The sequence below is a fragment of the Balaenoptera ricei genome, chromosome 3 (genome assembly GCF_028023285.1).
Source record: "Balaenoptera ricei isolate mBalRic1 chromosome 3, mBalRic1.hap2, whole genome shotgun sequence".
NCBI lineage: Eukaryota > Metazoa > Chordata > Mammalia > Artiodactyla > Balaenopteridae > Balaenoptera > Balaenoptera ricei.
In genome coordinates, this window is record NC_082641.1 from 94891346 (window position 1) to 94916575 (window position 25230).

Genomic DNA, 25230 nt, shown 5'->3' on the forward strand with positions numbered 1-25230 from the left:
AAACATTCCATCATCATGGATAGGAAGACCTGACATTGTTAAGATGTCAACACTACTCAAAGCAATCTACAGATTCAATGTAAACTCTATCAAACTTTCAACAGCCTTTTTCCTAAGAAATGGGAAAGCCAATCCTTAAATTCACATGAAACTGAAAGGGGCCCTGAAGAGCCAAAACAATCTTTAAAAAGAAAAATGTCGAGGACTCATACTTCCTAACGTTGAAACTTACTACAAAGCTACAGTAATTAAAACAGTAAGGACCAATGTAATAGAATGGAGAGCCCAGAAATAAACAGGCAATTTTTGACAAAGGTGCCAAGAACATTTAATGGGTAAAGAACTGTCTTTACAACAAATGGTATTGGGAAAGCTGGATGTCCACATGTAAAAGGATGAAGCTGAAGCTCTTGCTTTATACCATATACAAAAATCACCTCAAAGTGGATCAAAGACCTACGCTCAAGAACTAAAACTATAAAACTGTTGGAATAAAACATTGGGGAAAATCTTCATAACATTGGATTTGGCAATGATTTCATGGAATAACAACCAAAAGCACAGGCAACAAAAGAAAAAATAGATAAATTGGACATTTCTCCGAAGAAGATACACAGGATGGCCAATAAGCACATCAAAAGATGCTCAATATCACTAATCATTAGGGAAATGCAAATCAAAACCACAATGAGATGTCACCGCATAGCCATTAGGATGGTATTATGGAAAAAAAAAACAGAAAAAACAAGTATTGGTGAGAATGTAGAGAAACTGAAACCCTTATACATTGCTAGTGGGAATGTAAAATGGTGCAGCCACTGTGGAAAATAGTTTGGTGGTTTCTCAAAAAATTGAACACATAATTACCATGTAATCCACAGATTCCACTCCTAGGTAATTATCCAGAAACAGATATTTATTTTACACCAGTGCTCATTGCCACCGTATTTACAATAGCCAAAAGGTGAAAACAATCCAAGTGTCCATCAACAGATGAACAGAAAAACAAAATGTGGTATATACATACAACAGGTATATTTACTCAACCATAAGAAGGAACGAAATTTTGATATATGTGACAATATGGATGGAGCTTGAGAAATATAAGCCAGACACAGGACACAGTAGATTATATGATTCTACTTATATGATGTACCTAGAATAAGTAAATTCACAGAGACAAAAAGTAGAATAGAGGTTAGCAGGGCTGGAGGGATGGGAGAATGGGGAGTTATTGTTTAATGAGCACATTTTATGTTTAGGATGATGACAATGTTTGGGGTATGGACAGTGGTAATGGTTACACAACACTGTGATTTGTACACTTATAAATAGTTAAACTTTATTACATTACATATATTTTAACACCATAAAAAAAGTGAACAAAGAAGGCTGATGGGAACTTTATAATGGATTAATCAGTTTTGACAACTCTGGAGCCCTTTGATCAAAAGGAGAGACAGCCAGAGATTTTATTATATGCCTCTTGATGTGACGCAATAGGAAATATATATCATCCTGACTTGATATTTAATGATAAGGAATTATGGCTGATTTCTTAGAAGTGACATTACGGTTCCATTTTTTAAAAAGCTATTTATGTTTAGCGATTATACTGAAAAATTTCCAGATAATATAGAAAATGGTATCTGGGATTTGCTTTAAAATATTAGTCAGTGAGGGTGAGGGAAGTGGGTAGGTATATGGATGAACGAAGGCTGGCTTTGTTTGGGATGAAAACTGTTGAGATTGGTTGATGAACATATTAAGGGTTCATTATACACTATTTTCTCTTCTTTTGAGTATGTTTGAAATTTTTCATAATTAAAAAAATTAAAATGGTGCACCTGAGGAATGGCACTAGAAGTGAGAAGAGAGACAGAGGCTACTGCCTTCACTTTAAATTGTTCTATTTTCCCAATTCATTTCAACCACATGTATGAATTTTGTTTAAGAGAAAAAATTAGGATATTATAGTAAGTCCCCACAAACGAACCTTCAAGTTGTGAACATTCAAAGATGCGAACGTGCATTCACACGTCCAATCCCGTAAGTCAGTTCACATGTCTGGCGTACATTGTCACATGCGTGCATCCTCTACAAGTGGTTGTGCTTTTTGTGTACTCTACTGTACAGTACTGTATAGAGTACAGTAGTACAGTATCTTTATTTCAAGCTAGATCTGCAAGAGGACGACTTCATTGAATTCCTTGCTGTGCAACATGAGAAGTTTACTAATGAAGACCTGATGGAACTGGAGGCCCAGAGAAAGGATAAAGAGAGACAAGAGGAAGAAGTAGTAACTGAAGAACCGAAGAGATTCATGATGCAGGAAATGGCAAGGGGATTTTCTTTATTTGAGGAGGCACTGTTAGTTTTTGAGGCACAGGACCCGAATGTAGAACGGTACACGAAGGTTGCAGCAGCCGTTCAGAATGCAATCCAGTGCTAGCGTGTCATCTGTGATGAGAAAAAAAGAGCTACTACCCAGACATCACTGGATCGTTTTTTCAAGAGGGTAGATAGAATTGAATCCAGCAAGGAACCAGAACCTGTGCCATCCACATCAGGCATGAGTGAAACTGCAGCTTGCCCTCCGTCTCCTATTGCCGACGATCCCTCAGCTCTACCATCTCCCACCTCCTCTCCCTCCTCCAGTCAGTAACTCTTCTTGCCTGTTCACTCGATGCCAGCCCATGTGCCAGCTGTTGTACTGTACTATTGTACTTTTCAAAGTACTATACTGTAGGATTAAAAATGTTTTACTTTTTCTGTTTGTTTTTTACATATTATTTGTGTGAAAAGTATTATAAACCTATTACAGTACAGTACTATAGAGCTGATTGTGTTAGTTGGGTACCTAGGCTAACTCTGTTAGACTTACGAACAAACTGGACTTACGAACGCACTCTCGGAATGCAACTTGTTCATATGCAGGGGACTTACTGTGTATAGATGATGAACATAGACTTTGGTTAGATTCCTGAATATCAGGCCTAGGTGATATGTTTTTAAAGGCAAAAAAGGCAATTTTAAGGTATTGAAAACTTGTGGGTACTCAATGGCTAATAAGCTTATGTATTTAGGTACATCAAAAGGTAGCAGAGATGGGGAAAATGTATGAACATATTCATCAATAATTTCAGAAGGCTTACACAAATAAATTAATACAAAATAGAAAACCTTAGATGGTTTTTAAAGGAATGACCCATGGTTTATCTTTTAAGATTAAATTTTCCCATAAATCCTTTACTGGTATGTTCAGACAGATCTCCCCACTAGATAGACCACTGATCAGTTCCAGGTACAAGTTTTTTATGACATTACACCTACTTTCTTACATAGGTTCTGGGACACTAGAGCTTTATAAGAATAGAAATTTTTAAGTAGCACAACAGATAACTGAATTCTGTGGAAAAACCATACAGAGACTAGCTTTGCCAGAGCAAAAGGAAAAACCTTTTGCCCTAAAGCTAACAATATTTAATGAACATTACAAAGACCAAACCCTTTAAGCACAGTTTTTTTTTATTAACAAAGAGTAAAGGTTTCTCATTTTTATTATTTCTCTTACCTTTAGAGTTGCTCCCACCCAAAAAGAATAACAGGTGTCGACAGGCTTATTAGGTCTTCCATGATAACCGTTTTGTTGTCTCATTATACACCACCTCTTTATCCTGTTCAATTCTTTTTCTGAAAAAACTTCTTCTAGTTTACCCATCAGGCACAGTGATGCAATGCCACAAAAAGTTGATCCTCCTGTTAATTAAAACCACACAATACTTTAAACTTATTAGATGTCTAGGAAAATAATATGAAATGATTGAAGAAAAAAAGGGTTAAATAACTCCAGAAAATAGTGAAATAAAAGTAAAATTAAAAGACAATTAATTTTACTTTTATTTCACTATTTTATTTACCTTAATTTCACTATTTAAAATAACCACTAAGCACTGGAGTCTTCAATATGAACTTGATGAAATAGAAAAAAATTTTAAAATAACTTAAAGCTGTAAGAACAATTTTTTAAATGAAGAGATTTAGAAAGTAGTTCAAAATTATATGGTTAATGGGAGAGTTGAAACTAAAATCTAGAACTCCTACTCCCTACTACTCTATCACCTGAGTCTGATTTTAATTCCCTTAAAGACAGTATATTGCTTATGAATTGAGGTTCCATCTGCCTAAAGCTGCAGACTGATTTTCACATATAACATAAACTAGAAGCTTATATGTCAGCTTAAGAAATTTAAGGAAGAAAAGTTTCAGCAAAAGGAAAGAGTGTGTGTGTGTGTGTGTGTTGGGGATGGGGGTAGTGTGGAGAAGAAAACTGTATCTGGAAGTAGATGCACAATACATGTCCATGCTCACTATGATAGACTGACTAATGCCCCCCAGTGATATCCAGGTCCTAATCCCTGAACATGGGCATGCTACCTTATATGGCAAAAAGGACTCTGCAAATGTGATGGAAGTTAAGGATCTTGAGACAGGGAGATCATCCTGGATGGGGTGTACCCTAAGTGTAACCACAAGTGTCCCTATAAAAGTGGGGCAGAGGGAGATTAAACTACAGTCAAAGAGGAGGCATTGTGACTATGGAAGCAGAGACTAAAGTGATGAGACAAGAAGTCAAAGAATGTCAGCAGCCACCAGAAGCTGAAAGAGACAAAGGAACAGATTATCTCCTGGAGCCTCCAGAAAAAACCTGCCCTGCTGACACCTTGATTTGAAGCCCTGTAAGATGCAGTTCAGACTTCTGGCCTCTGGAACTGTAAGAGAATAAATTTGTGTTGTTTTATACCCCTAAGTTTATTAAAATGTTATAGCATCAATAGAACCAGTATAGTCACAAAGGTAATTACTTTCCTCGGGAAATGAAAAGTCAGTATTTTTCCATAAAGGAAAAAACAACAACAAAAAAACCCCCACCACTTTCCATTGGCGTTATCTGCTGTCAACTCCAAACAGTTTGAAAATACTTATATTTCCAATTTATTACAACTTGACCTAGTGATTTTTATTAATTCCATCTCTTTAAATAGATTGTTCCTAATATGCCTCATCCTGTAACTTTCCTTTTGGTGTTACAAATCTTGGTTGCATTCTCTGGCAAAGGAAAAGTGAGCATTCTCTCTAGAAAATGTAAGGCAGCTATCACATTAAAAGGGTCACTGTCAAAAAAATAAAAATAAATAAATAAAAGGGTCACACTGTAAGAACTATTTAGTCTTCAGAATTTTTCCCAATGGAAAAAAAAAAGGGAGATCTATGTTAGTCATGAGTGAATTAAAACAAAAAACAAATTTATCATAACCTTTTAGAATAATTTCTATTCAGCAACTATCAATCTTATTTCCCCTTCAATGACCTACTAGTTTCAATTTCTCTTTCATGACAAGCTGGCCATGACTTCAGGTATTATTACATCATTAAATATAAAGCCTCTAAGAGAAAGTACATAATCTTTAAAACTATCTACCAAGAAATAAAGACACATTTAATTGTTACTCTCCAAAATAACTGTTTGGATTTTTTAAAGCAAACTGGCACAATTCAAAATAAAAATACTCTTTCCTTTGCCCAAATGACCAGATTTTGAAAATGACAATTTCTGAAGTAAGCTTGGTCTCTGAGTAGCCAAACACAGTCATTACAAAGTCTATTCTTTAAGCTAAAATTCACTTATCAACATTTACCCCCGAGAGGTTCCTGTCTAAACAATTTTTAAAAACCAGTACTTAAAAACCTGGATTAAAAGTAGGATGTTAGAAAAGCGTTAGAGGCAGACATAAAAACAGCAAGAAAAGACAGGTAACATTCTGACAATAAGTACAGTAAGAAAAAGCACGCATAAGAACTCAACTAGAATATCCTTTTGGGGCTAAATAGGATTAGGTCAATGATTCCTACAAGCTTCAAAAAACTTCGAGAATGTTACGTCACTATATAAAGTACAATTTAAGAATTCCTTCTCATAATAATGATCTGAATTCATCAAGAAAAGATTAAATTCTGTTCATCATGCCCTGGTTGAAGGTTATGAAAATAACCTTCTTTATCGAAGGCATGTAAGAGTACGAGAATATTAAGGCACATTCAAATAAGGGAGAGATTTCCACCTGAAATTGCTGAAAGTTTGCCACCTAAAGTGAAATGCTTCAGTTATGTGGATAATTAATGTACACAGAATACCACAGTCATAAAAAAATCACAGCTGGGAGGGACTGGTTCTCTCTTTACAACCTACCCCAGTTCTTCCAGTTGCAGGGTAAAGGAGGTGTTCCTGACTCTGGTTCTGTTTGCTATGCTTTACTTATGCTTTAACTTATTGTTCCCATAAGGTTTTAAAGCTCGTTTTTAAGCATTCTCTTAGTATCTATTTGTATATACCAAATAATTTGAAAGAATCTATGTGCTCTGAAATGTGTAATTTAAGATGGTAAACAAACATACAGCTAAAGTAGAAGGCTAAGTAAACAGGTACACAAATAAGTACACCATTTTACTCTTAAACACCACATGAAAAAGGTAAAGTGAGGTAGATTCAAGGGAGTCGAATGCTTAGACGAAATCAGGCCAAGTAAAGTTTAATACTTCTCTTCTGGATTGAGGAGTAGAGATATTCTAAAAGAATCACGGAATCAAATTAATATATCTGAACTTTTACATTATGAATCTCAAGAGGAAAAGTAGTTTCAATCCTAGCAAAGTAGGAAAATCTAATTCTTCCAAAACACATGAACATTTTCCCCTAGAACTGTAATATCATAAAAGAATCACTAGGATAAACAGAATCATAACATTTGATAATCATGGCCTAGAAGGGTACAATGTGCCTATTTAGTTTTCGTGACAAATGGACTCCAGGCTAAGCAGGTGTTGGAGAACAGCAGTTGAGTTAAAAAGAAAAAGAAAACAGTATATTAAGTAGCATTTAGACCGCAGAATTAGGACAAAAAGCACATGAAGAAACTTGATTAACATCAAAGTGTAGCAGAAGTACACATTCTAAATTCAGCCTTCCCAGCTTTGGGATGCAGAGTGGAATACAGCATAACTAACTCATCGAATATGTACTGAACAACTACAATGTTCAAGGGCATATGGAGTATGACATAAATAAGACACGATCAGCTTACAACCTAGCAGAGAAGGTAAACAGAAGTAAATGGTACGAACCAAGTATTACGGGAATATAGAAAAGGGAGAAATTGCTTAGGGCTAGGGGGGACAAGAAACAATGAAAGATTTTACAAAGAATGTGACAGTGAAACTAGGCATAGAAAGATGGGTAAAATTTGAAGTTTAAGAAAAGGTAAATGAAGAGAAGCGAGTAAAGGGGAAGCATTTCAAGTATAGGAAAAAGAACATTAGCAAAGTCCAGGGGTGAGAAGGCATGTAAGAACATTTGGAGAATACATTTTCTCTGCAACCTAGAGCGCATGGAAGGGATCTCTCACATGTGTATCTACAAAGCTAGGCTGGCACTGGACCACGGAGAACTAAACTAAGGGATTTAAATATGGGCAGAATGGTACTGCTGAACAAGCATAGGGTTTCAAGACACTTACCTGATATGTGAGCCTAGGAGTTAAGTTACTTACCTTCTCTGAGTAAAACGACAATAATCACTGTGGTGGTTTTATGCTGTGTTAACTTGGCTAAGCGAGAACTGTTTCCCAGAATCCCCTTCTTTATGTGGTCTGAAGCTAGAGAAATCTGTGTGAGATCTCTAAGGTGGAAGTGAAGCAGTAGCCATTGCCCTGGTTGTGGGCACAGGAGGTGAGAGACAAGGGTAGAGGTGCTGTGAGAGTCTAGCTTGCCCTTATTCTCCCATATACTTGGAATCCAAGTTCTTTTTACTTCTTGCTCTAGTGAAACCAGGCCCACAAATGGATGTACGAACAAGAGCCTTCCAGTTATATTCTGGCAGCTGGATGCGCCTGGCTCTCCAGATTCCCCTGCAAGGTCTCACTTGTCCACCTGTGCCAGTGCCTCAGGAGAGCTTGTCGGTGACTCTTCCCTGATCCACCTACTACCCCTTTCAGGGCCTTCTCCATCTTCTTCCACAACCATGTAAAATCTTACTCCTATAATAAATTCCTAGTCTTTAATATTCATAGTGATTTTGCTTCTGACTGAATCTAACTAATACAAAGATGTCCACTCTCGGAGGGCTAGTGTGAGGATTAAGTGAGAATAACTGTTAGCTGGCACAGAGCAGCTGCTTAATAAATAAATTCTTTTCCTTTTATGTCTGTAAAAGGTTATAAACTGGTGACTAATGGAGGACTGGTGTGACTGGCAAGTTAAGAACAACAACAACAAAAAACAGAACAGGAGATTAAACACCCCAAATTCTGGATTTCTGGCTCTGAAAAATCAGTAGGTCAGAATAGTTCCACATTCCTGAATAGCAAAAACAGACTTGGAAGGAAGGAAAGAGGAGAATGATGGTTTTTAAAAATGTGCAGCTTGAGAGATACAAAGGTAGCTAGCTATGCCTGGCAGGCACACAGAAAGGCGGTGTGCAGCTCAGAAGCAACAGTATAGATTTGGAAACAAAGTGTGGGTGCCATCACACCAGGGATGATTGATAGAGAACCATCTGTTAGTTCATTTAACTATGTGCCATATGCTACAAGTGTGGGAGATACAACAGTGAATAAAACAGGCCAAAACCTCTGATCTCGTGAGGCACCTATTATGTGGAGACAGACAATAAACAAATAAATAAAATAAAAGTGATATGGAGAAAAATAAAGCCAGAAAGGGAGACAGAGAATGGGGTATGTATCTGTGGTTGGTTTGCAATTCTAAACAGGAGGTATGTTTGTGGGTGGTTTGCAATTTTAGAAAGGGGGCTTATCCAAAAATATCATTTGAGCCAATACCTGAAGGATGTGAAATGAAGCCAGGTGTTTGCTAGGGATGGGAGTGGAGGATTCTATATAGAAGGAATAGCAAGTATAAGAGTCCTGATATTTAGAAAGATGAATGATCCAAAGAAAAGAAGAAAGTTGGACTAAGATAAAGAGGTGAGAGGAAGAAACAAAAATGGTGAAGGAGCCAGAAACAACGTGTCAGGAAGAAGGACAAGAGCAATGTGATACTTCAAGAAAGAAGGGGAAGAGGCTAACAGCTTCATTTGCTTCAATAAATAGAAGATGAGGAATAAGAAAAAGACACTGGATTTGAAATGTAGATCATTCATGACTTTAAAAGAAATATTTCATTTAAGTTGCTGAATCTTACACAGAAAAATTAAAGAACAGCCATTTGTGTAGAAGGGCAAATAGTATACCTGGACCACTATTCTAAAAAGATTAATAAAAGAAGAAAAAGGGAGAACACCATGACTTCAGAGTGCCCAATCTGCAGGACTACTTTTTAGAAAGAGGTTTCTCTTGCCAGTGTAGACAGTGATAAGATAGGGAAGGGAGGCTATACCAAAGCCTTCTAGAGTAGTACTTCGCAGCCTATCTAACCTCACAGCACACAAGAACATTAAAACGTCTGACATTTGTAGGACACACAGCGGTGACCTGAGGAGCGAGCTCCTGGCACCTAAACGGGAGCTCTAGACACCCAGGCCTTGGCTGCTCCAAAGGCTGAGGCAGCAAGAGCTTGACATGCCTATAGCCCATTTGCAGCACACCCGGTACTGTGGCACCCTGAGTAGGAAGCACTCCTCTCGGCCTTTAGACCTTAAACCTACCAAGACAAAAAGAGTGTAAAAGGAAGATGTAAGCTTTTTGGCATGAACCACAGCCCATCAATGATGATCTTGCTGGGTGTGATCCTACTCGAGTCATACTGACTCCAAATCACTGTTTGTGTGACTCAGCAAGACTTTTTTTCCATCAGAGAGTATCATGTTTGAGTGGCCCTCTCTGTTTCATATCCCAGAGAACATAATCCCATTTTCTGGGGAACAATAGTGTCTGTTCCACAGGTCTCCTGCACTGCCAAGTATCTCCTCAGCTTGCCCATTAACATCCTTTACGATAGTGAGCCCAGACCTCGTCTTCTCAGAAATTCTTATAGACGCCAGCTTTCCTCTTTGTGCAACTACAAGTATATCCCTCCTTAACAAGTGATGATGACCAGTGACATAATTGCTACTGCCACCCCCAATCTCATATAGACATACACAAGAATTATGATGTCCTAATTGTAGTACGGCTTCAGAGGAAAATCCAAGACAGTTTTCTATACGCCCCTTAGTGACACATATACTCTACAAATACCACCGAAGGAGGGAGTGAAAATGTCAGAGAGGGAGGAGACACCTGATAGGACAGTTCCTAGGGAAAGCACAAGGAATGTGTTTTAAAAAAATGTTTATACACGGTTTACAGTTTACAAACCAGTTTCCCTCGTATCTCTAACAATAATTTTAAAGAAAGATATAATTATTTCTATTCTGTTGATGAGGAAATCCTCAGAGAGATTAAGTAAGGGGCCTAAGCCACATAGCTAGTGTTAGGGCTGAGAAGACCTGAATGCTCATGTGTTCTTTCTACTCTATCGTGCAAGCAGAGGGATGGACACACAGATGAGTGCAAAAACACTGCTGTGATGAAGAGGAAACAAGGATTTCACTCAGAGAGCCTCCCTGATCTGGGCTCTTTTTTTTTTTTTTAAAAAAAAGGAGCATGGAAGTACATTTACTTCTACATGATATATTCCACTTCAAAGGGTTCAGGCTATTGATGTTTTGACAAACTGAGTGACTATCGCTCACTCTGGTTCTGCCAAAATTGAGGAAAAGTGTGAAAGGAGAGACTGTATTAATGTACGTAGTGAACATATGCTATGTGGCAAAATGTTTTATCACTATGACTTAGGACAATTATATTAAGGAAGGTAAAAAAATTTTTTTCTTCACAAATTCATTGATTCATGTTTAATACTCTGTATCTAGCTTTTTAGTATTATACCAAAGAAGAAAACGTGCTGTTTTCTAACAATATTTTAAATCATCCCAAGATGTTTTCATGCAACTAACAGCTGAAATGATCACCAGAAAGTACTGTATGAACATTCTGGTCTGAATAATCTCTGAATGGTTACTGACCTAGGAGAGGCTCGAGTTGGCACAGCAGTGTCAACAGAGAGAAGTAGGAAAGAAGACAGTCAGGCTGCACCAAGAGTTGAGACAGACTTCTGAGGTCCTACATGTTGAAGATACCATGATGTTATTTGAAGGAACAAAAGAAACTACATGTCCATTTATTTTAAGATGCCTTACCATGAGATTCAAGTCCAGCTCCCTGTGCCAACCCATTGTCATAGGACTGAAAAAGAAAAATATGTTCAGTTTAATAGGGAAATAATAATAAATAAATAAGTTGTCATTATGCTAATTTTTTGTCTCTTGATCTAATTTTAGTTCTCCTTTATATTTTTCAAAATATGCACTCTTTCCCACAATGAAATAGATCTAGGCATTTTCAAGTACCTGCTCTTGTCTTATTCACCAAGCCAAATCAGTAAATGTATGCACTAGGCATATTCCGAGAATAGATTGTTCAAAGATGGCACCTACATATTTAATTTCTACCCAATAAGAAGCCCCAACCTTTATTCCTCTCCCACTTGGAAGAATATATGAATTTAAGGAAAGTGTAAGGATTTTATACTCCTATAACATTATAAGCACAAAACAAATCTATTTTGAGGCTCTTGGGTAGCCGATGATAATGGTGCCTGCCTAAATTTGAATCTCCCCACATATCCCACAAAATCAAAACAGGATAAGAACAATACAACTACATAAAACAGAAACCTTGTCAAAGCTAGAAGACATGCTCAAGCTTCAAATTTCCTGTCTATAGAAAAAGAAGCATCAAATCCCACACTCCTGACATACTTTTGCAGAGAGCAAGGGCAATCTATGAAAACTTGTGAGGAAGAGAGAGGAGGGGTGCTAATGGCAGGTCTGAGATTACCTAAAATCACTAGCTTAAATCACTAGGAAAAGCCTGAGTGTGAAATACAGGCAATCCTTGCTTTGCACAGTTCCAATATACACAAATTCCAGGTACCCTGGCTTAGTTAAGTAACATAGTATGGTTCAAATTTCAGTAATAACAATATATTAACTGTGAGCAACTGCATAAAGTACAAACTTGCTGCTAGCTCCTCAGTCCACAAACCATTACATACATAATAGATGTGTATCACAATCAGTGACCAATCACGTCACCTTTTTCAAAGTCTGTGAGTAACTGGTCATTGCACATGTTATTCAGTTCACACACAGACAGCAATGTATGTGGCTGTGCTGTCTCTTTGTCTTTTAGTAATAAACCCACATGATGTTTCAAAAATATAATCAAAAAAGGAGACTGGCTACCAAAGATGAAAATGCAGTAAAGAAATGAAAAGCAGTAACACTGAAAGTGAAATTGAGATCAAACAGAGTAATAAAAGAAACAGCTATCATGACAGTGCTGGCTGATTGAGACTAGATATGCAGTCAGAAAAATCAAGTGAAGGCGAAATATCTACATAAATGAGGAAAGTGGCTCTGATGAAAAAGATGGAGATGTTCTAGAGAAGAGATGCTGGCAAAAACTTCACATAAAAGGAACTCTCAGATATTTCACAACAATGAAAATGCAAAGGACAGAATGTTGGAAGCTGATACAAATTTAGAAAGGAGTATGATCATTTACCAAGACAGAAAAGTGCCTGCTCCATATTATAAATTATATAATGAGAAGAAGACAAACAGTGCTGTTCAAACTACTATTGATGAATTTTTTTACACAGAAAACACTTTAATTTTCAATATTGCTAATGTTTTAAATTACGATGTACAATAAATAAACATTGGTTTTACCATTAAAACATTCTGTGTCCATTTATAACAGTAATAGTTTTTAATGTTTTGGCAAAAAATTATAAAGGTCACAGAACAAGTGTCATTTTTCCCACTGATGATTAAAATCACTTTGCATCATTTCAGCCTGCAAGAGCATCATTACAGTCTGGCACTACCAGGCGAAGCGAGGATGCCTGTACTGTAGGAGCTCCGGTAACACTGAACAGTGACTACAGAGAAGAGACCGAGGAGAGTGTGCAAGTCAAGGTGGCAGCATTCAATGGGCATAAGTCTGGTGAAGACAGTTAAAAAAGGAAGGGAGAAGGGCCCACTGAAGACCAAATAAATGAAAACTCCAAAGAGCAAAATGCAAAAACCCGGGAAACAAAAGAGAACCTTTCTCCTACCAGAAAATCACAGAACTCACAAACCTTCCCCAATCACTAAACAAACAAACAAAAAGACACTCTAAATTAAAGAAATCATACTTTGTTTCTCTGCGTTGAAAAGAGGGCACTCTTAAACTAGGAATTCTTGTAAGAAAAAAAAAATCCACTAATGACTAAACAGAAACAGGCAAATCTACACAAAGTAACTCTGAGATGAAAACACAACCATCAAAATGAAAACATCCCAGCATAGGAAAATCTGCCTTCACCTCCAACAAATGGTGATAAAGCAAAGGAAAACTGTAATACAGCACCCCAAACTCAATTGCATATCCTCAAATAAGCATTTGGGAATATGAAAAGAGATTTAATGTTAAAAAATGAAAAGGATAAACAGTAGGAAGAAATAAAAATTAAATGATTTCAGGAAAACATAGTAAGGGACATTTAAGAAAGGCTGAAAAGAGCAAAGAGAATAAAAATGAGATAAAGAAGTAAAAAGGGTCAGAGAGAAAGTGGTTGAAATGAAAGCTAAGCAAAGAAAGAAAACACACAAACTTGGAATACCTAAAGAAAAAGGAAAAGTAATGGACTACAAGTAGGGGTCAGCAAACTGGGGACTACAGGTTAAATCTGGCCTGTGGCCTGGTTTTGTACAGTCTAAAGTTAAGAAAATGGTCAAACTCATTCCTAATAAAATAAATGCAAATTAAAAACACTGAGATACCATTTTTCACCCATCACATTGGTAAAAATAAAAACTGTGTGACAACACATTCTACTGGTGAGACTGTGTGGACACAGGCACTCTCATACACTGGTGGGAATATAAATTGGTTCATACCTTTTGTAGAGAAAATGGGCAATATCTGATAAACTTTATGTATGCATTTGTTTTTTTATACAGCAGGTTCTTATTAGTTATCTATTTTATACATATTGGTGTATATATGTCATTCCCAATCTCTCAATTCACCATACCCCCCCCCCCCCGCTTTCCCCCCTTGGTGTCCATACTTTTGTTCTCTACATCTGTGTCCCTATTTCTGCCTTGCAAACTGGTTCATCTGTACCACTTTTCTAGATTCCACATATACGCGTTAATATACGATATTTGTTTTTCTCTTTCTGACTTCACTCTGCATGACAGTCTCTAGGTCCATCCATGTCTCTGCAAATGACCCAATTTCGTTCCTTTTTTATGGCTGAGTAATATTCCATTGTATGCATGTACCACATCTTCTTTATCCATTTGTCTGTCGATGGGCATTTAGGCTGCTTCCATAACCAGGCTATTGTAAACAGTGCTGCAATGAACACTGGGATGCACGTGTCTTTTTGAATTATAGCTATCTCTGGGTATATGCCCAGCAGTGGGATTGCTGGGTCATATGGTAATTCTTTTTTTTTTCCCTTTATGTTTGTTTTATTTTTTCATTTTGAAAAAAGCATAACATATGCTTTTAAAAAATTATTTTACAAAAACCCTAAAAAAGCATATTTTAAAAAATTTATTTTATCAAAGGTATACACATCCACCATTTAGAAAGTTAAATGGTACTGAAAAATTTACAACAAAAATTTATAACAAAACAGTGATTCCCTGCATCATTCCTCACACTCCTCCAGTACCCCTTTCCAGAGGCAACCACTTTTCAGTATTTGGCCATTTCTTCTGGAGTATACATCTTGGTGCTTCCAAATAATATGCCTAGATCATATTGTTTTAAATTGTGACTTTTAGACATATTCTATCATTTATTATGGTAGATAAGCATCCAACTCTCTTACACCCCATTCCCCTCTGTTCCTGTGCCCCATGCTCCAAGGATACTACACTTTGCTTAAATCAATTTCTGTGATTATGTAACTTGTCTACGAAAATACAATTCACAGTTGAGCATCGTGGACTATGGTTGTTTCTTTTCTTCTTATTTTTCCTGAAATTAACTGTTACCTTTTCCCCCATCTGTGTGTTTTACTTTGTATTGACCGTCTAATAGACACACCTTCTGATAGACACAGTCAACCACCATTAGACACCTACCAGTGTCTGTCTTTCTCTTGAATAGAGCCCCCCACTCCTCCACCCTTGTCCTATCTGGGTTGAGTGCTCTCCATACTGTTGCAGAGCTGTCATCTGGGGACTTCCCTTCACTATCAACCTTGGAACTTCCTATGTTTTTCACCTGAGTTGGATTTCTTATCTCTTCCTCTTTCTTGGTTTACTCTTTTGTTTTGGTGGAGAACATCCTCTAGGAGTCAAGGCAAAGAAGGATCTTCCCTTTGTCCCAGTGTTGTGAAATTTTACAATAATGTTCCTGGGTTTGAGCCTATTTTCATCCATTATAATGGGCCCTCAGTGGTCCTTTCAGGATATCTGGAAACTCAGATCTTTCCCTTCTGAGAAATCTTCTTGAACTTTTTTTTAACATCTTTATTGGAGTATAATTGCTTTACAATGTTGTGTTAGTTTCTGCTGTATAACAAAGTGAATCAGGTATATGTATACATATATCCCCATATCCCCTCCCTCTAGAGCCTCCCTCCCACCCTCCCTATCCCACCCCTCTAGGTGGTCACAAAGCACTGAGCTGCTCTCGCTGTGCTATGCAGCTGCTTCCCACTAGCTATTTTGCATTTGGTAGTGTATATATGTCCATGCCACTCTCTCACTTCGCCCCAGCTTACCCTGCCCCCTCCCCGTGTCCTCAACTCCATTCTCTATATCTGCATCTTTATTCCTGTCCTGCCCCTAGGTTCATAAGAAACATTTTTTTTTTTAGATTCCATATATATGTGTTAGCATACGGTATTTGTTTTTCTCTTTCTGACTTACTTCACTCTGGATGACAGACTCTAGGTCCATCCACCTCACTACAAATGACTCAATTTCGTTTCTTTTTATGGCTGAGTAATATTCCATTGTATATATGTGCCACATCTTCTTCATCCATTCATCTGCCGATGGACATTTAGGTTGCTTCCATGTCCTGGCTATTGCAAATAGTGCTGCAATGAACATTGGGGTACATGTCTCTTTTTGAATTATGGTTTTCTCAGGGTATATGCCAAGTAGTGGGATTGCTGGATCATATGGTAGTTCTATTTTTAGTTTTCTAAGGAACCTCCATACTGTTCTCCATAGTGGCTGTATCAATTTACATTCCCACCAACAGTGCAAGAGGGTTCCCTTTTCTCCACACCCTCTCCAGCATTTCTTGTTTGTAGACTTTTTGATGATAGCCATTTTGACCGGTGTGAGGTGATACCTCATTGTAGTTTTGATTTGCATTTCTCTAACGATTAGTGATGTTGAGCAACTTTTCATGTGCCTCTTGGCCATCTGTATGTCTTCTATGGAGAAATGTCTATTTAGGTCTTATGCCCATTTTTTGATTGGGGTGTTTGTTTTTTTTAATATTGAGCTGCATGAGCTGTTTATATACTTTGCAGATTAATCGTTTGTCCATTGCTTCGTTTGCAAATATGTTCTCCCATTCTGAGGGTTGTCTTTTCGTCTTGTTTATAGTTTCCTTTGCTGTGCAAAAGCTTTTAAGTTTCATTAGGTCCCATTTGCTTATTTTTGTTTTTATTTCCATTACTCTAGGAGGTGGATCAAAAAAGATCTTGCTGTGATTTACATCAAAGAGTGTTCTTCCTATGTTTTCCTCTAAGGGTTTGATAGTGCCTGGTCTTACATTTAGGTCTTTAATCCATTTTGAGTTTATTTTTGTGTGTGGTGTTAGGGAGTGTTCTAATTTCATTCTTTTACATGTAGCTGTCCAGTTTCCCCAGCACCACTTACTGAAGAAATTGTCTTTTCTCCATTGTATAGCCTTGCTTCCTTTGTCATAGATTAGTTGACCATAGGTGCATGGGTTAATCTCTGGGCTTTCTATCCTGCTCCATTGATCTATATTTCTGTTTTTGTGCCAGTACCATACTGTCTTGATTACTGTACCTTTGTGGTATAGTCTGAAGTCAGGGAGTCTGATTCCTCCAGCATCATTTATTTTCCTCGAGATTGCTTTGGCTGTTCGGGGTCTTTTGTGTCTCCATACAAGTTTTAAGATTTTTTGTTCTAGTTCTGCAAAAAATGCCATTGGTAGTTTGATAGGGATTGCATTGAATCTGTAGATTGCTTTGGGTAGTATGGTCATTTTCACAATATTGATTCTTCCAATCCAAGAACATGGTATATCTCTCCATCTGTCTGTGTCATCTTTGATTTCTTTCATCACTGTCTTATAGTTTTCTGAGTACAGGTCTTTTATCTCTTTAGGTAGGTTTATTCCTAGGTATTTAATTCTTTTTGTTGCAATGGTGAATGGGATCGCTTCCTTAATTTCTCTTTCTGATCTTTCGTTTTAGTGTCTAGGAATGCAAGAGATTTCTGTGCATTAATTTTGTATCCTGCAACTCCACCAAATTCATTGATTGGCTCTAGTAGTTTTCTGCTGGCATCTTTAGGATTTTCTATGTATAGTATCATGTCATCTGCAAACAGTGACAGTTTTACTTCTTCTTTTCCAATTTGGATTCCTTTTATTTCTTTTTCTTCTCTGATTGCCATGGCTAGGACTTCCAAAATTATGTTGAATAAGAGTGGTGAGAGTGGACATCCTTGTCTTGTTCCTGATCTTAGAGGAAATGCTTTCAGTTTTTCACCATTGAGAATAATATTTGCTGTGGGTTTGTCGTATATGGCTTTTATTATGTTGAGGTACTTTCCCTCTATGCCCACTTTCTGAAGAGTTTTTATCCTAAATGGTGTTGAATTTTGTCAAAAACTTCTTCTGTATCTATTGAGATGATCATATGGTTTTTATTCTTCAATTTGTTAATATGGTGTATCACTTTGATTGATTTGCGTATGCTGAAGAATCCTTGCATGCCTGGGATAAATCCCACTGGATCATGGTGTATGATCCTTGTAATGTGTTGTTGGATTCTGTTTGCTAGTATTTTGTTGAGGAGTTTTGCATCTATATTCCTCAGTGATATTGGTCTGTAATTTTCTTTTTTTGTAGATCTCTGTCTGGTTTTGGTATCAGAGTGATGGTGGCCTAGTAGAATGAGTTTGGGAGTGCTCCTTCCTCTGCAATTTTTTGGAAGACTTTGAGAAGGATGGGTGTTAGCTCTTCTCTAAATGTTTGATAGAATTCACCTGTGAAGCCATCTGGTCCTGGACTTTTGTTTGTTGGAAGATTTTTGTTGTTGTTGTTGTTGGAAGATTTTTAATCACAGTTTCAATTTCATTACTTGTGATTGGTCTGTTCATATTTTCTATTTCTTCCTGGTTCAGTCTTGGAAGGTTATTTCTTTCTAAGAATTTGTTCATTTCTTCCAGGTTGTCCATTTTATCAGCACAGACTTGGTTGTAGCAGTCTTTTATGATGCTTTGTATTTCTGCAGTATCTGTTGTAACTTCTTTTTCATTTCTAATTTTATTGATTTGCATCCTCTCCCTCTGTTTCTTGATGAGTCTGGCTAAAGTTTTATCAATTTTGTTTACCTTCTCAAAGAACCAGCTTTCAGATTTATTGATCTTTGCTACTGTTTTTTTTTTGTTTCAATTTCATGTATTTCTGCTCTGATCTTTATGATTTCTTTCCTTCTACTAACTTCGGGTTTTGTTTGTTCTTCTTTCTCTAGTTCCTTTAGGTGTAAGGTTAGATTGTTTATAGGTTTTGGATCATCGTGTTTTTGTTGTCATTTGTGTCTAAGTATTTTCTGATTTCCTCTTTGATTTCTTCAGTGATCTCTTGGTTATTTAGTAACATATTGTTTAGCCTCCATGTGTTTGTGTTTTTTACGTTTTTTTTTTTTCACTGTAATTTATTTCTAATCTCATAGCATTGTGGTTGGAAAAGATGCTTGATATGATTTCAATTTTCTTAAATTTACCAAGGCTTGATTTGTGACGCAAGATGTGATCTATCCTTGAGAATGTTCCATGTGCACTTGAGAAGAAAGTGTAACCTGCTGTTTTCAGACGGAATGTCCTATAGATATCAATTAAATCTATCTGGTCTATTGTGTCATTTAAAGCTTGCATTTCCCTCTTAATTTTCTGTCTGGATGATCTGTCCATTGGTGTAAGTGAGGTGTTAAAGTCCCCCACTATTATTGTGTTACTGTCGATTTCCTCTTTTATAGCTTTTAGCATCTGCCTTATGTATTGAGGTGCTCCTATGTTGGGTGCATATATATTTATAATTGTTATTATCTTCTTCTTAGATTTTGGTCCCTTGATCATTAGGTAGTGTCCTTTCTTGTCTCTTGTAACATTCATTAATTTAAAGTCTATTTTATCTGATATGAGTGAGTATCGCTACTCCAGCTTTCTATTGATTTCCACTGCACGCAATATCTTTTTCCATCCTCTCACTTTCAGTCTGAATGTGTCCCTAGGTCTGAAGTGGGTCTTTTGTAGACAGCATATATATGGATCTTGTTTTTCTATCCATTCAATGAGCCTGTGTCTTTTGGTTGGAGCATTTAATCCATTCACATTTAAGGTAATTATCAACATGTATATTCCTATTTTCTTAATTGTTTTGGGTTTGTTTTTGTATGTCTTTTCTCTTGTGTTTCCCACTTAGAGAAGTTCCTTTAGCATTTATTGTAGAGCTGGTTTGGTGGTGCTGAATTCTCTTAGCTTTTGCTTGTCTGTAAAGCTTTTGATTTCTCTGTCGAATCTGAATGAGATCCCTGCCAGGTAGAGTAATCTTGATTGTTGGTTTTTCCATTTCATCACTTTAAAATATCATGCCACTCCCTTCTGGCTTGTAGAGTTTCTGCTGAGAAATAAGCTGTTAACCTTATGGGAGTTCCCTTGTATGTTATTTGTCGTTTCTCCCTTGCTGCTTTTAATAGTTTTTGTTTGTCTTTAATTTTTGCCATTGATTACTATTTGTCTCGGCATGTTTCTCTTTGGGTTTATCCTGCCTGGGACTCTCTGCGCTTCCTGGACTTGGGTGGCTATTTCCTTTCCCATGTTAGGGAAGTTTTATACTATAATCTCTCCAAGTATTTTCTCAGGTCCTTTCTCTCGCTTCTCCTTCTGGGACCCCTATAATGTAAATGTTGGTGCATTTAATGTTGTCCCAGAGGTCTCTTAGGCTGTCTTCATTTATTTTCAATCCCTTTTCTTTATTCTGTTCCGTGGCAATGAATTCCACCATTCTATCTTCCAGGTCACTTATCCATTCTTCTGCCTCAGTTATTCTGCTATTGATTCCTTCTAGTGTAGTTTTCATTTCAGTTATTGTATTGCTCATCTCAGTTTGTTTGTTCTTTAATTCTTCTAGGTTGTTGTTAAACATTTCTTGCATCTTCTCGATCTTTGCCGCCATTCTTTTTCCGAGGTCCTGGATCATCTTCACTCTCATTATTCTGAATTCTTTTTCTGGAAGGTTGCCTATCTCCACTTCATTTAATTGTTTTTCTGGGGTTTTATCTTGTTCCTTCATCTGGTACACAGTCCTCTGCCTTTTCATTTTGTCTATCTTTCTGGGTATGTGGTTTTCGTTCCACAGGCTGCAGGACTGTAGTTCTTGCTTCTGCTGTCTGCCCTGTGGTGGATGAGGCTATCTAAGAGACTTGTGCAGGCTCCCTGATGGGAGGGACTGGTGGTGGGTAGAGCTGGGTTTTGCTCTGATGCGCAGAGCTCAGTAAAACTTCAATCCACTTGTTTGCTGATCGGTGGGGCTGAGTTCCCTCCCTGTTGGTTGTTCGGCCTGAGGCGACCCAGCACTGGAGCCTACAGGCTCTTTGGTGGGGCTAATGGTGGACTCCGGGAGGGCTCATGCCAAGGAGTACCTCCCAGAACTTCTGCTACCAGTGTCCTTGTCCCCGCGGTGAGCCACAGCCTCCCCCCACCTCTGCAGGAGACCCTCCAACACTAGCAGGTAGGTCTGGTTCAGTCTCTTATGGGTCACTGCCCCTTCTCCCTGGGTCCTGATGTGCACACTACTTTGTGTGTGCCCTCCAAGAGCGGAGTCTCTGTTACCCCCAGTCCTGTCAAAGTCCTGGAATCAAATCCCGCTAGCCTTTAAAGTCTGATTCTCTGGGAATTCCTCCTCCCATTGCTGGACCCCTAGGTTGGGAAGTCTGACGTGGGGCTCAGAACCTTCACCCCAGCGGGTGGACTTCTGTGGTGTAATTGTTTTCCAGTTTGTGAGTCACCCACCCAGCAGTTATGGGATTTGATTTTACTGTGATTGCGCCCCTCCTAACAACCGTCTCACTGCAGTTTCTCCTTTGTCTTTGGATGTGGGGTATCTTTTTTGGTGAGTTCCAGTGTCTTGCTGTCGATGACTGTTCAGCAGTTAGTTGTGATTCTGGTGCTCTCGCAAGAGGGAGTGAGTGCATGTCCTTCTACTCCGCCACCTTGAACCAATCCCCCCGTATGCATTTACTTTTTGATCAAGCAATTCCACTGCTAGGAATTTATTCTGAAGTTATATCCCCAACAATACATAAGCACAGATGCAGAAGGTATGAATTTTAACATTGTTCACATTTGGAAAATACGTAGCCTATATATAGAGGAGTTGGAAAAAGCTATGACATGTGCACGTGATGGAGTACTACAAAACTGTTTAAAAAAAATGTGGAAAATTTCTATGACCTGATATAGAGTGGTTTTCAAGCTATATTGTTAAATGAAAAAAGCAAACTGCAAAAAAGTACTCTTGAGTAAGAAAGCAGAAATACAAATGTACATATCTGTTCATCAAAAAGAAGTACAGGGAGGCCTAACCAAAAACTAATGAGAACGTTTACCTACAGAGTGAATGGGAACAAGGTGGTAAACATGGGAGTTAGGAAGGGGGTGGAGATAGAAGGAACAGGAAGCCCTGTGAGTTACACATCTCTGAATGTAACTTTTTGTATAGTTATGACTTTCAGAACCGAGTTAATATTTCACATATTAAGGAAATAAAATCAACAAAGTTGGGGGGGAATCCTAAAATAGAATCCAAACAAAAACAAATAAACAACTTTATTTCAAATAAATTAACATAAACAAACTAAAGGTTGGGGGTGGAGGGAATAAAAGAAGTAACTCAAGTGTTTCTTAAATATAACATTTTGACTACATACCTTCAGGCTCTAAACAAAAAGAACCAATGCATTCTGGATAATAGGAGCCAGGTTTGTCACTGTCTGAGAAGGGAGTTACAAATGAAAAGACGAAGGTTAAAATGAACCTAGTGGTACTGGATTAAAATTTGAGGTATTAGTGTGAACACATGGTTTTTGATTGATTGACAGATAGATAGATAAAAAGATATAGATGTGTATAAGTGTGTAAGGGGGATGTCTGTGTATACATATATACATTGCCTACCTCTGAGAGAGGGGCCAGAAGCAGTGATATCCCAGTACCAATAAGCACATTTTGTGCCCAAATCGTGGTTTCTAAACACCACCCTCCAATAAGAACTAGAACTCCTTGAAGAAATGACCAATTTCAGAACTGAGGCTGGGAAATTAAACTATGAACCTGGAATATCTTGCGCCAGAAGACAAGGAGGTGCTCAAAGAATGAAGGAGACATATCAAAAGGGCACAAGGGGCTTTTGCTGGCTGAAGGGGTGAAGGGGTGAAGGGGTTTTTGCTGGCTGAATCTGGGACAGCATCAAAATAAATAATGATAGTTACAGATAATAATCCATTGAGTAAAACAAGAATCTAGAGTGCCTGTTTAAATTAAATAAATAAATAAGTAGATAAAGGTGAAGGGAAAGCTTTTCGTAACTGTAGAATTTTAACTGATAATTACAGAATGAATGATAGAGCTGGAAAATCATCAATGCATACTAATACTAGTGGATAAAAGTTTGATGAGGGACAGGATATTTATAGTCTCCAAGTATCTCACCATGAGATACTACATAATTACAAAGGGAAAAATGCTAACTTTACAGAGGAAAATCTGGCATACACCACCTTAACCAAGTGAGTAAAGTTAACATCACCAATAATAGAGCAAATCAACATGTTGTACCTCCAAATACAATGCACTGAGAAGAACATGGTGTTATTTCTGCAATATTCATGCCAAAATGCATATCTCCCACCTCTGTCTGTAACATAAATCTCCTTTCCTCTTAAAACTCCTTTTATAAAGCAGAAACTAACACACCATTGTAAAGCAATTATACTCCAATAAAGATGTTAAAACTCTTTTAAAAGTTTCCTCTTTCTGCCTCCACAGGCTTTTAAAAACCTGTGCTATTATAGATTCTATAAAATCTGATTCACATTCACACATTCAATTAAAAATAACTCCATTCCTCTAAGAACTTACATTTTTGTTCTGAAATATGGACTAGTGAAAGTTGAATTAACAGCCTAAAATATTCTAATCTATAAAAATTTCATATTTAGGAAGTAAAATAGACCTGGGAAGCAGCACTTCTATTTCTCTGGTTGTATATGAGAGACTAAAAAGTAAAGCAAAGGATAGTTCTGGCTGAGACTAAACTAAGTTTTCCTTACTATTGTTGATAAAAAGACTAAATTGTACTGCGTGAAAGAATAAAATTTCTACTTGATATTCTCCTTAAAATAAACCTTAGATTAAAAAAAAACCCACATAAAAGTATTAAGAAACCAAAAGTGATCCAAAAATCTATTGTCAGCCCAGTCAATCTTGCTAGTCAAAATGGCTTAAGAACTCACACCTCACACCCAATATAGGAATAATCTCACCAAGGGCACTGTAATTCTCCTTTATGCTTGGCTGCGACTTCCCAATGATCCCTACTAAGATAGGTTATCAACATTTACCTTTGAGATTTTACTATTTTTTGCTTCTAAGGCTGACCAACCTCTTTCTCCTAAAGACAGTTTCTTTGGACACAATCAGATTACATTTAAAATTTAATGGCTAAAGAGTCAAACTTTCCTTGAATATTATTCTTAAATGGCTATTCTGATATATGATGTACCCAGAAAGCAATCTTATTATCCTTATTTCCAAATTATTGCTAGAAGAGATGAGGCATGCCCCAGCCCCCATATATCAGCAGTAATAACTTAAAACAAAGAGTCAATTTATCAACATAACTCACCATACTTCTTCTAATATAGTTGATGGCTTTTTTCATATCCATGCCAGACCAGTTGTTGAGCATATAGCAAATACAGGAAGCACAGTATACAAATCGCATGTCATTTTCACTGCCTTCAGGTACTGCACAAAAACTGAAAATAATAACCATATGATTCACTGTACTATAATTTATTTTTTGGTAGGGGGGTTAGAAACACCTACTTCATGTCTTCACTCACAGAAAAAGCTATCACTAAATACAGATTTAAAAACCATATACTACTTGTATTATTCAATAAAGGACTATTAATCTGAATAATATAAAACTATCTCTAAATCAACACTGTACTCCCAAGTTCAATTTCTGGGTAGCTTAACACACTACCACAGTTACTCTTTCCCAGATGCCACCACTCAGAGTAAGTTTCTTTTCTCTCAGCCATGGAAAGCTATGGCACAGTGGCTTCAGAATTAATAGCAGAAAAAGTAGCAGGGACCTACTGGGTAGTAAGAAACTCTCAAGCCCAAGTTCTGCTTATGTGAAATTTCTTCTCAATGTATACATAGATAACCATTAATTAACTGATCATATTGTTTTAATTTTCACATATTTAATTAGTTTTAGAGAAGTACATAATAGTTTGTATTTTATATCTATTCTTTCATTTATAAATAAGGATAAGATAACAGTGACCAAAGACTATAATGAAATATTGAGAAATTAGTCACATGTACTTGCTGAGGTAAATATTTAGTTTTACAGTATTTCCAATTAATGTCAATTTACCTTATATGTTTCCACTAATTTTCCCCTCATCAACAGCAGTGTTTTTAATACTGACAGGAAAATAGAGACAGCAGTAGATGGAGTACAGATATAACAACGTGGCAGGATTTGTTTGCAAAGTCTTTTCTTTAGACAGCATCACTACTGC

General features: G+C 37.2%; 1 protein-coding gene across 1 annotated transcript in view; it reads right to left on the reverse strand.

The window, feature by feature from the left end:
- Positions 1–25230, reverse strand: part of PGGT1B (protein geranylgeranyltransferase type I subunit beta) — a 60223-nt gene that overhangs the window by 11338 nt on the left and 23655 nt on the right. Inside the window, exons 5-7 of the mRNA XM_059916904.1 lie at positions 24315–24447; positions 11258–11303; positions 3575–3759 (exon numbers count right to left, since the gene is read on the reverse strand). Of these exons, the coding sequence (XP_059772887.1) occupies positions 3575–3759; positions 11258–11303; positions 24315–24447 (364 nt within the window). The remainder of the gene's footprint in view (positions 1–3574; positions 3760–11257; positions 11304–24314; positions 24448–25230) is intronic.